Source organism: Artemia franciscana, unplaced genomic scaffold (assembly GCF_032884065.1).
Source record: "Artemia franciscana unplaced genomic scaffold, ASM3288406v1 PGA_scaffold_47, whole genome shotgun sequence".
NCBI classification, from domain to species: domain Eukaryota; kingdom Metazoa; phylum Arthropoda; class Branchiopoda; order Anostraca; family Artemiidae; genus Artemia; species Artemia franciscana.
Window position 1 is genome coordinate 1,554,614 of NW_027062688.1, and position 14,892 is coordinate 1,569,505.

General features: G+C 34.1%; 2 protein-coding genes across 2 annotated transcripts in view; one reads left to right on the forward strand and one right to left on the reverse strand.

Annotated features, from left to right (window-relative positions):
• Positions 1–14,892, forward strand: part of LOC136041864 (AP-1 complex subunit mu-1-like) — a 381,890-nt gene that overhangs the window by 264,356 nt on the left and 102,642 nt on the right. The window lies entirely within an intron of this gene.
• LOC136041871 (cuticlin-4-like) overlaps positions 10–14,892 on the reverse strand; it is a 35,269-nt gene continuing 20,386 nt past the window's right edge. Inside the window, exons 2-3 of the mRNA XM_065726655.1 lie at positions 9,057–9,122; positions 10–2,280 (exon numbers count right to left, since the gene is read on the reverse strand). Of these exons, the coding sequence (XP_065582727.1) occupies positions 694–2,280; positions 9,057–9,119 (1,650 nt within the window). The 5' untranslated portion in view covers positions 9,120–9,122 and the 3' untranslated portion in view covers positions 10–693. The remainder of the gene's footprint in view (positions 2,281–9,056; positions 9,123–14,892) is intronic.

Here is a 14,892-nt window from a genome sequence, read left to right on the forward strand (position 1 = left end):
TAACACAGATGTGGTTAAAGAATTTAATCCATGTCTAATATTATCACAAAACATATTGTTACAAAAATAAATTAACGCTCAGGTGCAAAGACTCACTGGGAAAAATTTCACGTAGAAATTAATAAAAAATTAAGAATAATGGACTAATTTAACGAAATTCAGTGATTTTACTATGATTTTTAATTGATTTTCCTGCTTTTCGGTGATTCATTGCTCATATAACAGAATATCAGCTTTACGTTGTTTTACTATTATTAATTCTTTTAATTCATCTAATATTTCATAACCTATTGAGTTAAAATAATCTTTAAATGACTAATTAAGAATGTATTTACTTATTTAGAGTTGATTTATCATAGTACGATTAAAAGTTCCGAAGTGAAAATAGAAAATAAAGATAGAAACACATACGCACAAAAAGCCCTACCAGTTACAACTTCTATCAACTGCACAACTTCCACAAATATAAAATATACAACTTCCATACGGAAAAGTTTTCATATAGATAAACACAAGAGTACTAGTAGTTTCAACCTCCATCAACTAAAAAGACCATACACAAAATACCCAAAAATTTCAATAAGGGTTGTTGTTTGAAGTGTTGAAATTGCCCCATTGAAGGTCCCACATCCAAGAAAAAAATACTCAAATAAATTAAAATTAATAAATAAATTTTTACCCTAGATATAAGATTTACTTTGGGGTCTTAACAAACTCTGTGTTATCATAGCCTGAGTTAGTGTGGTGGATGATTGTTGTCTTGCCTTTCTTATCAAAAGTCCTAACACGGATGAATAAGAAAGCAGAAACTATACAAGTGATGCTCAGAAGAAGAAGAAGCATAACAAGACCCCCAATGAAGGACGGAATTGACATACATACATTATTTGAATCTAACACTGAGGCTAAATTTTGCACCACCACAGTTTCGTTGGCATTTCCAAGATTAAAAGCAACATCACCTGGAGCAACAACTTGGATGATTCGTGTCGTCCGAACGTCGGTCATTTCTTGGGTGTCTCGTTTGTAAATATGAAGAACAGGAAGGTCTTCAGTGTTACGTCGTTTTCTCGTTGCGTTTCTAAGAGGTGACTCTAGATCGTCTAAATCATTTGATCTTGGTCTTCCACGACGTTTTTCCTCTGGCTGAACGGCAAGACCTTCGCGGTTTTCCGCAACAAGGCCTTGGGCAAGAGGACCTGGTCGTCGGATTTCACGATTTATCTCTGGCAGAGATTTGCTAGGAATCTGAGCACCTGCTTTGGCTCTTGGATCAGGCAATGCAGCCGCTTCTGGTTTTGATCCAGCGTAGCTGAGATCACCATCACACCTGGGTTCTGGACAATTATATCTGCAGACTTGGATCACACATTGGAAATGGACATTCATTGAATCAGGGAATTTGAAAGCTTGAAAATAGGCATACGACACGACACTGGCAGAGGAGCCAAAATTGCGCACTTTTTGAAATCTAGACATAATTTTAGGTCTTGTCACGCATCCGTATTGATCAACAAGCTGTATTGGAGCTCTTACACCATCATGAGCGACACAGTTTCTCACAAGCATATCAAACTTGTTCTCATCATCTTTAATAGCCAAAACCATGGTCATAGTTTGGCCAATTTTTACAATGCCTGACACCTCTGATGCCCAAGGTCCTTTTCCGACTTGAATTTGCATCCAGCATTGGAGATTATCACCTAAAAAGTTAGCTGTCACTGCGTTCAACATGTCTACCGAGAAAGGACGGAAAGTGACGGATTTTTCGTAGTAATCATACCAAGTGCACCTTAGTCTTCGCGCCTGATCCCAAACCTCCTGAACCAGAGGGTCATATTGAATAATAATAGTATTTTCGACGAAGGTACCGGTGGGAGAAGGTTGTCCAAAATTGCCAACCCCATTTGCAGATGAGGACATGCCACAGCTGTTAAGAACAATGTCAAAAGTGGCACTTAACTGCCCACTTCCAGGTCTTAGATGAATGCAATTTGGGGCACTATAATGACCTTTTGAGAAAATCATTCCATAAAATGGACGATCAAACTCAATATTAACTCTCATCAACGTTTTCTCACATTGAACTTGGAGATTCTTTATTTGCGGCATATCAACTCCAGAATTACTAGCCCAAAGATCATCTTGAATTAAGCCTGGGGATGGAACACTATTTCCAACGTATTGACTAGGCAAAGCCTGCAAGGCTCCTGACTGTGGATCGTCAATTCCTCTGTGTTCTAGCGGGAGTGCAGATGAGTCAAGTTTGTCAGAAGTAACCTGCAAGAAAGACCAGTTTGACAACTCTGTACAATTGCAGATTGGAACGCTATATATATATTCGACATCGAATCGATATTGAATTGATTTTTAACTATCAGACCATTTTGGATAATAATATTTTCGAAAGAAAGTATTTTGAATAAGGCTGTGTTAATAGCGCTTTAATCTGGGTATATTTTGGTATATTTTTATATACCCCCATTCAGAACTCAATGTACAAAACATCTTAAAGAAAGCTGTATACTGATCTTACGTATCTTTTGTGTTTAAGTAATATGTTTGATGTGTCATAAATTTGAATTAGTTTAAGGCTTAATCTAGGTCTTTAATTCGGTGAAAAAAGGCAATTTTTTAAATTATTACTAGTTTTTTCTTTATTTGATCAAGAAAATTCATGTTAATATAAATCAGAAATATTGGGCATCTATAAAACATAAATATATATATATAACATAACCGACATCCTTGATGCGAAATTTTGTCAGATTTTATTTTCAAGAAGGGTAAAACAAAAAAATTACATTTTACAGGATTAGCAAAAAAAAATTTATCACTCTCCTGGGGTATCATAAAGACCAGAAAACTGTAAATTTTTCCTTTTTGAGCAAGTCAGTTTCAAGTTTAAAAATCAGTCACACTATCATTTTCTTTGGCTGCCTAATCATTTGAAGTGCAAGAACCTAGGAGGTTACCTAATTAAAGACTAGATTCAGAAACATCAGTTCATGCAGGGTAGGCAGGGATTTTTGAATTCATTTTTACTGAATATACAATAAAGGCGTGTTTTCAATGAAAAAACCCGCCCTTTCACTTAATTCTCGCAATCCCAAATGAAAATACGAAAAAACAACTTTCAATGATAATCTGAATGAGGACCAACAAGAAAACTGGGGAAATTTTAGGATTATCTGGGATATTGGGCTGTGAGTATCCTCCTTGCGTCCATTTCCATTCTTAAAATCAGGAGGTAAGACAAGGTTCACTTTTGGAAAAGGCACATCTCTGACTAAAAACGATTTAACCACAGGGAATGTCTTCTATAAGACGGTAAAACAATTTCATATAATTATTTGCTGCTCGGACACCACATAAGTAGTTCAGCTTGATTTAACAGAACTAGCGGCTCAAATTTTTCCCCCAGTTTCTATCTCTACCAGACTTTACATTCCACTGAGCGTGCGTAGCTGTGTTGGCCTCAGGCGGCTTGGTGCTGCAGTGAGTTATTAGTAGTAGTAGTTTATTAAGAACATCTTTATGATAGATAGCGATAATCTGAAATTGAGTTTCCATCTGCCAGCAAAGGCATTCTTGAAGGTTCTCAAAGGTTCTTGAAGTCTATGGATCTAGAGTTAAAAGTCACCTTTTAACGATACCTACTGACTACAAGCAATCTCTATAATGAGAAATACTGACTTGCTTGGAAACTTGACCCCTCAATATTATCACAAGTTACAATAGGGATGTACGCTTTGATATGTATTTAACATCTAGTTTAACTATATACAAGATTTGTTTTTACTGTAGACTCATTTTACTGATTCTGTTATGGCTTTTCTTTCTTCATAATTTTATCCATCCCTTCCTTCTTTATGTCCTCCTTCATTCAGTATATATTCGTTGATTATATTCATCAATGTATTTTTTTATTTTTTCCTATTTATATCTTAATTTCTCGGCTCTGCTGTACAGTTCAGCCATTATGAGCTATCTGTAGCCAGGGCCCGAATTAACTTACTAATAGGGACTTTTCAGGTTGGTTTATCTGAAAAGAAAGAACCTCTAATTCAGAATTTCTATTTCTGAAAAAAAAGAAAAGAGGGAAAAGCCCGAAATCAATTATTTTACTTTAGTACTTCGCTAAGAAAGCGAGGCTAGGACTATTTATTGAATGTTATGACTTACTATACATATTTTTTCTATGTACTCAGTAAGATGGCCTTTTCTTGTTATTAGGTAATTTTTCTTTATTTATGTTTTTCAGCTTCTTCTGAAGTTTTAAGTGCTATATTAATTTTTTTTTTATATTTCAAGGTTCAGTATTATATCACGGCAAATAATACGCTCCAGCAAATTGATGGTGTTACTAAAATGAGGTAAAAAAAAAACTGAATTCACCCTTTCATCCTCCCCCCGTCCTGAAGTTATTAATGGTGTTAGTCTTTGAGAAGCTGCCATTTCTGACGAATTCTTTATAGTTGACGTCTATATAGACGTGTGTATCGTCTATGACGTGTATATTCTTTTGTAGTTTTTGAATAAAATTTTATGGCCAAAGTTTCATCATTAGTGTATTCTTTCTACGTCTATTCCTTATTTGTCTATTCTATTTTTTCTACTCTATGTAGAAAGAATACTCTATTGTTTTATTTTAAGTGTGTCACTGATTCATTTCGCTTCTTTTCCGGGTTGACAACTTTTTTTTACTTTAATATTACTTTACTTCACTATTTGAGATTTTACGTTTAGCACTTGCTAAACGTAATTTACTTACTAAACGTAACTTACTAAAGTTTAAATTTAGTTAAAACTAAATTAATTAACTAAATTTGGTTAATTTTAAATTAAATTTAAATTTGAAGCTTAAAATACATTAAAAATTAAATTTTCTATCCTACTTTGCAATCAAAGCAACCAAACAGAAAAACAGAGATAAAATGGGACCAAATACGAAAACTGAAAAATAGCAAAAAGCAATAAAGCTTAATTATTACTATTTATTACTAAGTTAATTACTATTTAATTACTATTTATTTTTAGTTACTATTTAATTACTCTTTATTTTTAGTTACTATTTAATTACTATTTATTTTTAGTTACTATTTAATTAATATTTATTTTTAGTTACTATTTAATTACTATTTATTTTTAGTTACTATTTAATTACTAGCCAAGCGAAGCATTAATCCACTGTGCTCCCGCATGGTTTTGTTTAGAGGAGTCGGTAGTTATGTAGAACATGTTTATTTATTTATAAATGTTATTTATAGTAAATATAAATATATCGTGATATAAATATTTATTTATATTACAGGGAGTGAACTAACAAAGCATTCAGTTGTACTCCAATTTGGTAGGAAACCAAACTGTTCTTTTCTTTACAGCTTTTATTACAAGCCTAATGATTCTATCTTTAATCCATTAGTTTTAATGGATTAAAACTAATGGATTAGTTTTAATGAATTAGTTTAATGAACTAATGGATTAGTTTTAATGAAAACTAATGTTCCATTAGTTTTCAGAGGCAAGATGTTAGTGAAATAATATAAATAATGCACATTTAAGACTTTGGACCGGGTGTTGAAGGCCTGCGTCGTAGGATAACCCTTACGAAACCTAAACTGTGTCTGACTCGAAAGCCTATTCATCTGAAGGAAATTATAGAGCCACATGACTCGCTTATGTTCCTCTGCTTCGAAAATGTTATTTATAAATCGACTACTGACTAGCAGAAACTAGAAGGCTACTGTAACAAAAGATAGCTGTTATAGGGCTCATTTAAAAGCTTCTTTATACTTTATCTCTTTTCATGAATTTGACTTAGCATATTCCCCCAAAGTACACTTTTGGTTGTATCCCCCATGTTTTTCTATTTAAGAAGTGCCATTTCCAGTGAAATGACCAGAAAAAGGTGTTTTTCAAAACATAGCCGAAAGCAAAAAGCTAAGAGGGCAAGGATACACACAGCCTACACAGAATTAACGCTAGAATTACGCCTACACAGGCTAAATTCTTCGTAGATTTTTAGTTGAAAAGTTTTTAGTTTTAGTTAATTTGTTTTCAATATAATCTTCCACTTTTAAGTTGAGTTGGTAATTTATGAAGCTTTGAATGAGCCATTAAGCATCACTCTTAAAAGTTCTACTATCCCAAAAGCCCCAGCTTTTCCGCTTGAGATATGGCACCAAAAATGCCATTTGGAACTTGCAGGTGGTAAAATTTATAGGAAGTACGTAGATGTGAGCAATATCTTTTTTTATGAGCTATAAAAATCTGTCTATGATGTTCTGGTAACCTGCTAGTGTTACCCCTTAAGAAATGGCACAAAAAGTGCCGTTTCAGTGCCATATGGCACTTTCTTATGGTGGAATTTATAATAAGCACGTAGATGTGAGAAATTTCTTTTTAAAGAGCCATTATGCATTTTTCTATTATGTCCTAGTATCCCACAAGGCCTACTGAAAAAAAAAACGGGTGACAGATGAGTGTATACCGATGCAAAAAGTGATTTCCCTTGTTCTTTAAGGAGGGGGACTAAATTTACCTGTATAAGCTTTTCACCCATGTTGATACCAATGGTACATTTTTCATTTTGATCTGAAGCCATTTTCGAGGAGAATCAGACTTTTTTCAAAATCATCATAAATTTCTTTTCGCAAGAAACTTTCACTTTTAAGACGAACCGTCTGACACATTCCTAAGTCAGTGTCAGATAGCAATTTTTTTTCACTATGCAGTTTTTTTCAAAATAAGTTTTTTAAGGGCAGAAGATTAGCTAGGATAGTGATTTTGAAATGAATGAAGACACTACATCACAAAGAAATGGCGACACTGGCAGACGAAAAATCAATGAATAATAAAAAAAAAAATTATGTGACGATTTTTGCAAAACTTTAATTTAGATCCTCTCACCTCAAATCAATTTGTTGCAACTAATCTGAATTTTTTCATGTTGCGCGCTTACGATATTCTGATATTCTTTTTTTCGAAATTGGTTATGTACTTTAAAATCCCGTATAATTAATTAGAAACTGGGGTGTTAGGAATCAACATTGTTATTGCCACATGTTCGATGCCTCAAAAGTATTTCTTTAAAAACAACTATGTTTTCGTAACCTGCAAAAGAACTGAATCACAATTTCCAGTTGTCCAGTATCTATTTTTTTTTTTTTTTAATAAATTCATTTTGATGTTCAAGCTGGTTTCAAAGGACTACAAAAATAACTGCTCAATAATCTATTGCAATTAATTTTAACTAATTTCAATTAACTATTATTTTATTTTCACTACCCATGCCTTCAATAAGCTTCCTGTAATCATTTTCTTGTTAATTTTGGCGGTCAACCGGCACTGACAAATATTGAACTGGGTTCAATAGTGCTTATTGAAACTTATTAAATTAGTTTGTAAACCTTCCTGTTAGAAAATGCTTAAATATTGCCTGTAGTGACGAGCCATCAGACTTCAATATATCTTCTATTTATTCTTGGAGCGACGGGCAATATGTATTTTTTCAAATCTAAGGAGGCAAATTTGTCGTTTTTTCAGTTTTTCAACGAGGATACTACAAAAGGACATTTATCCATGAAAATGCCCCCCAAAAAGATCTTTTTTCTCTAAATCTACGGGTGGTGGGATTAGGCAAGGCATTATTTACTGATAATGAAATCGAACTAGTAAAAACATAAATACTTTTCAAGACATCGCTAATATTCGACTCAAGACATTCCAAATCACGACTAGAAAACGTAACCGTAGTGATAAGGGGCAAAAAATGTCTGGTAGCCATTCGGGAGGTAAAACATACCATCTACACCATCTACTTAAGCCGAGTAGCGAAGTCGACCAAGGACTAACCCCTTTTCAACACCAAAAGGCACTCGATACAACGAAGATGAAAGATCGCTAATCATTACTTTAATAGACCTTTCACAGTTTCTTGACGTACTCTCAGACCTTCAAACCAGTTTCAATTCAATCCTTCAATAACTAAACGTTTAAACCTTCACAATAGAATTCTAATGTCTACCATATCAAATAATATGTTATTTTTCAAAAAATATTGTCAGGGGGATCTTATCTTTTTCAAAATAATTACTTACGATATCAAAAAGATGATTGGCAGCATATCTAGCTGAGTGATGTTTCCAAAACCCACATTTAATTTCACTTACCAGACATTAATCAATTAGATGGTTATATGAACCTCAGTGAATCGCTTTCTCCAATTATTTTTAAAATTAGGACAATATCAAAATTGATCTTTGGTTTCCCAAATTACACCCGTTACCCCCTATACAAGGGGGAAACGCATTAGGCGTGCTTCCAAGATTCTAGAAAGGTCTTTGTACCCCAGCGACAAGCTAATAATATGAAGTATATATGGCAAAATATATATCTCTACAGCCTCTCAAAAATTCTCAGATTCACGCAATCAATCCGACCGAATGCAATTCTATTCTTTTCACAATTTTAACCACTCGTAAGTTTTGTATTTTTTCTTACTTTTACTCCAGGTTACTATCTCGAGAGTCAACAAATTCTTTACTAAGAACATTTTCGATTTCATGCTTTCTACTCTTCTGAACTGATGCGCCGATATTAAGAGAAAAATTGGCAAAGATGTAATAAAACTAGCCAAAATAAAAAACAGCAAAAATTTGATATAAGTTTTTTGACGAGTTTTTTTCCTAATAGCAAACTGTATCCAATTTTCCATGCTTCATAGTTTCATATTTTAGATTTTGAATCTGTTTGCTTTCATTTACTCCTATTTATATTTCCTATTTCATTTTCCTGGTTATACTGTACAGTTTCAGTTACTTTTCAGTTTTGTACGGCAAGGGGATGATTTCAATTCTTACAGAGGCCTCTTGAAGTTGAAAATTAGAAAGACACATTTATAATTCTCTTAACATAGATTATTATTATAAATCTATTGTTTTATTGTAGTAGTTGTAATAGTGAGATAGTAACTGTAATATAATGTTTGTATTTGTCGTAACTGCAATGATAATTTTATTATAATGCTTACAATATATAATGTAAATACTTACAAAATTTGCCAATAAAAGACATCCCAAAAGCCATGTTCCTCGGCGTCTTATAGTGTTCTTCATCTTCTGCAAAAGAATTTTATTTTAATATTTGTGCGTAACTTCTTTTCATTCTGTGAAACCTTTTCAATATTTTCAGTAATACAAATCATTTTAGTCACCAATTTAACGCCGTAAATAGGTAATAAAGTGAATTGTAAAGTAAAATGTAACAGTCTTGTGCCCAGACATTTTTTTTTTTCATACACTTATTTGCAGTGAGCTGTCGGGCCAGAAACTCGAAAATTCAGATTTTAACTGTTTAAATATTATAGCCTAAGTACAGAATACTATCTAAGCAGCAAGTTGTATCATAGAAAGATTCAAGTCAGTTCCTTATTCACGCATATACATCATAGCAGGGACGTACCCAGGCCTGGCCCTCCCCTCTCTCCAACAAAAAAGAATTGATTTCTTGAATCTTGAGGAATTTCGGATTAAAATCATCAAGCACAATTATTTTATTTTGTTGATCCCCCTTGAAATGTGATTTTCTGCTCCCCCCTCCCATTATTTGAAAATGTAATTATATAAGTGTGATAAAAAATAAACACCAATAAACAAGCAGTGAATGAGGTCATATTATTCTCTTACTTGTCCTTAATATTTGTTAACCAACCCGGAAACGAAGATAATGATGGTTGAATTTCACTCCGATCCAGAGATAGGTCTGAACAACACACTTTGTTATTAATAGAATTATGGCCTAAGACAGATTCAGTTTCTCAACTTTCAAAATAGTAATGACCTGTATAATAATGCTAGAAATTGAAACTAATCAAAATTAAAACTGAATAATATATTGAATACTTGCTAGTCACTTGTAATTTCCGACTAAATATAAATTGTATCAATTAAATTCTAGTTATTATTAAAATAACTTATTTAAAAATAAATTCTAATTAGAATATTAAATTCTAGCACATCCCGGAATTCTTCACATAAGCTTTTAATCTTTGGTCAGACTTTCACAAAAAAAAAACAAAAATTGATCAAAAATTTGCTTATATGTATTTTTATTGCGTGTTTAGGTGTCGGATGAAAATTTTGGGGCAGGGGGTCAAACCCTCTGCCAAGGTACGGCCTTGGTTGCTCCTTACTTTTAGTAGATTTTTATATATAGTTTCTGACCTTTTTTTTAAATCATACCAGGAAATCCCCCCAGTAAAAATTTCGCTTTGAAAATTCCCTTGATAGAGCCATCCCCAAGGAAACTTCTTTCCATAGCAAATCCACTCCCCCATAGAACTTTCTTCCCCCTCTCACCCCTCACAAGAAAATATTCGTATCTTCTGCAAAAAAATGCTTAATTGTGAAAAACGGCCAAATTGCATAATTTACGACTTGTTCCCCCAGTGAAAATGGGGGGGGGCATGCCATCCCGAAAAAGCAGTCATAGGAACTTTTGACTATGCTGAATCAAATACCTATCTCAAATTTTCGTCAAATAGGTCGGGGGGAAAGAGGCATGAGAAGAGAAGTTAGTTGCCTCCCTTTGGTCACCTAAAAAAGGGCACTAGAACTTCCCATTTTCGCTTGAATGAGCCCTCTTTCGTTTTTCTAGGACCACTGGTTTTTTTACGATCATCTCAAGGGAAAAAAACAAACAAAATGAATACTCATCCTTGATCAATCTTCCGGTAATAAATGCAAAATTCCACATTTTGTAGTTATGAGCTTGTAACCTCTACGATAGGGTTCTAACTAGACCTACGTTGCCTGGGCAACGTGAAGTGTTGCGGCAACCTTTGTCCGGCTTTGCCGATTAAAGTGTTGCGAGAGCAACACTTTGGTTTTGTTTCTTCGCTATCGGTTAAATGCTGAAGTTGTCAAAACTATCAAAGCTTTCAAAACGGCATATTCAAAGAAGAACACAATCAGTAATCACATGATCAAATTCTTCAGCGTTGAAAAAACAACAGCAAAAGAATATCGGAAAAAGGGACTAAATTGAGTTTGCAGCCAGTTGAACTTTATCCTTTTCAATCGTAGACATCGTGACGGATGGAAACTTGGAACATTATCTTATATAATCTAGTTGGTATTATAAAGCTATCCGTAACTTTTCAGGATCAAATACCATAGATGTGCACCAATTTGCACAAATTTGTAGCCCCTCATGAACCTGAGCTCCTCTAGCAACCCATTCTTGCTTACAAGTCCCTCTTCCGTGAGAGACAAAGAATAACACAATCAGTAATCAGATGATCAAAGGCTATTCCTCAGGGTTGAAAAAAAAAAAAAAATATTGGAAGAAGGGACTAAATTACTTTGCAGCCAGTTGAACTTTATCCTTTGCACACCATAGGCTCTGGCTCGAGGACAAGCAAAAACCATCCTTTTTGGCCCCAGGCAAGAGTCGTACGGAGCTTTCCAAAATATAATGTCATATTCATCAATCCGGCCCGAGGTCCACACTAACAGCCGATTATTACTTACTAGGCCCCTAAATGTCACTTTGCAGCCGGTTGAACTTTATCCTTTTCAATCGTAGACATCGTGACGGATGGAAACTTGGAACATTATCTTATGTAATCTAGTTGGTATTATAAAGCTATCTGTAACTTTTTGGATCAAAATACCATCAGGGACCCATAAATTTCCTGTACCAGGATCGCTTATTATTGGATGGCGAGTCATTACAGGAAATTTATGGGTCCCTGATTCCATAGATGTGTACCAATTTGCACAAATTTGTAGCCCCTCGTGAGCCTCCTCTAGCAACCGATTCTTACTTACAAGTCCCTCTCCCGGGATATACATCCAAGTTCACCGGAAACAAATAATGGGTACACCAACTAGCAAAAGTTCCAAACCCCTTGTCGCTGAAGTCATTGTAGCCTAACAGCCGATTATTACTTACAACTCCCCTACATGTCTTACAATCGGGAACCAAGTTGTTCTTACCATCAATTACACCAGAAACAGATAATAGGTACACCAATCAGCAAAAGTTGCAAACCCCTCATTGCCAAAGATGATTATAAGCTAATAATCGACTGTTGCTTTGAAGTCCCCTACATATCTCACAATTGGTATCGGCCTATTTTTGGTTCAAGTGTGTACCTTACCACTGAAGTTGTCAACCCCTTGAAACTTTCAAACTGGTGTATGTCATGAAGGAATTTTTGTAACAAAAAATGGATGACATATACTTTGATCCACTCATCAAGGTCTATCGATTGTCATTGAAAAAAGATTCTATCTGTCTTAGTTCAAAAGTTGACTTTTTTGCCGGAGGCCAACTTTCTAACACCACCACTTAGAAAGGAGCAAAGGATAAGCTCTAATTTCTTTAGCAATGAGAGAACTTTTAAAGTTTAAGAGGAATATCTGATACCATTTCTCTATTGCAATCCCAAGTAGAAAAAAAAGAATGGTAAAGTCAGCTGAAATCACGAACAGAAATGGCTAGAAACAATAGATGGCAGCACTTTCGGACCCATGGGAAAATCGCACTTTTTTGTTTCTGTAAATTTTTCTATTTATCACTCAAAGAAGATATATTGGCTGTGGGGCCGGGGAACTACCGCATATAACACTTATAGATTTTAGTCCATCTTCAATTTGAAACTGGTGCCTGCCTGCTTGCCTGCTAGAACGGAGCTTTCCACTCGAAAGCAGAAACATGGTTTGATGAAACGAAAGCTTGGCTGCACAACTTCAGATACTCCTCTCTGACATAGGCTATATAACTCCACTTCACTTCGCACACCATAGGCTCTGGCTCGAGGACAAGCAAAAACCATCCTTTTTGGCCCCAGGCAAGAGTTCTACGGAGCTTTCCAAAATGTAATGTCATATCATCAATCCGGCCTGAGGTCCACACTTTCCGTAAAAACCGCACAGGTTAGACCCTTACCAGTTTCCAGGAATAAGCTGAGATCGGCGGCATAGGAAAAAAAAAAAAAAACGGGACAAAACCAAAGTGTTGCTCTCGCAACACAATTATATGCTGAATATGGTGGGTTGTTTTCCATTAAGATCACTTGCCTATCTGTTGGTATTTCCCCCCTTTTTTGAAAATCAGGTAAATTTTCTCAGTCTAATAGCTATTGATGGGCTATAAAACTTAATTAATTATATTTGGAATCAGCACAAAAAAGTCAATTCTTTTGATTTATCTATTGTTATCAGAATCCGTCTTTCAAGATTTTCGGTTACTATTGGGTCAAGTCACTCCTTACTTTCGTACGAATTGTTTGATAAGGCTTTTGTCACGCTCAAACACGTCCGAAAACATAACACCGTAAAACAAATAGCTCTACTGGAAATTTTACTGGGCTGCTAGAGGCTTTTATCAAAACTTTCTGATATTTAAAGATTGTTTGAAAAAAAAGGTAACAGCAATTTCTTACCAAGAAAAAGTTACTAAATGCATTCGTGCTGCCAAGTTATTAATAAAAAAAAAACTATTGCACTGGTTGGCATCGAAACAAACTCATCGCAAAGAAAAAAAATGTGAAAGTTGTATGACGGAAAGTGGTAACGTAGCAATAAAGCTTAGGACTTCTCCCTACTGTTACTACGAAATCAGGTTTCTGTGGATCCACCCTTGCGTTCCAATAATAAAACTTGTTCTGATTGGAAATTTCACGTCGATTTGGGTTTTCAAATTGCGCACATAAAATTAATAATAAACTCGTAAGAGTTGGATTTTTGTCAATTTAATATGGTATGATATGAATTATGGACTTATTCAGGACTAATGGCGACGGCCATTCTGCCTTTCAATTACACAAATAAATGAATGACGAATTTTTGAAGGCAGTACATAAAATATACCTATCTAATGTCTCATGGCCGTCCTCAGCAAAACAATCAGTTGAATAAAAATTAAATTCTACTTATGATGCAAACAGTACAATTAAAATTAAAGCCATATAAAAAATTTTCCCAACGTCATTACTCAGCTCAAAATTCAGATAGGACTCTAGCTGAACTTCTTGATTGTTGGAGTGTTTTAAATATGATTGCAATTTAGTTTTCTAGATGCATCGTTAGTTAAATTTTGTCTTTATTCTACTTTTTGTTTGCCGCGGATGACCATAAAATAAATGGCCGAAAATATTTGCATAGGTTGTATGTTATAATTTTTTTTTCCCGATATTCAGAAAATTCCTCGGTAATTAAGTATTATATGGAACTCAATCAAGCACTTCATTTAATTAGAACATATTTCTTTGACACTCAATCCTAAAGAAATATCACAAAATATGATGAAAATATAATGAACGAATGATATTATTTAGTGACTAGACCCGTACAGAATGGTTCACTATCTAATCCACAAAATACAACACATAGATTATATCACAAATACAGCTACAAAATACAAATTACTAAATAGCACAAAGAGGAAAAAATAAACAATATCAAGTCTTTTTGTTTGATTCAAATATGTTTAAACGGCTTCTTGAGCCTCTTTAATAAACCAAATAATATTAATATTAAAAATATCAGAGTAAAAAACTCTTGTAATCTAAATTGCACTTCGGCTCTTCCATTTTCAAAAAGTTTACACTCAAAAAGATAATTATATAAAGCATCTTCATCACCACAATCACAGGTAAAGCAATTACTTTTATTAATTTTTCATAAAAAAGATTTTAATTTACAGTGACCAGTAACAATTTGTGTCAGTTTATAATTAGAAGAATTTTTTGCAACTTGAAGAAGGTCATTATGATCAGTAAAAACTGGAGGGTCTAAGGCTTAACATCTTGGCAAAATATTTCATACCATTCCATATATAAGTTTATGCGTAAAGTTTTCCGAATTTCATTTATAGTATTAG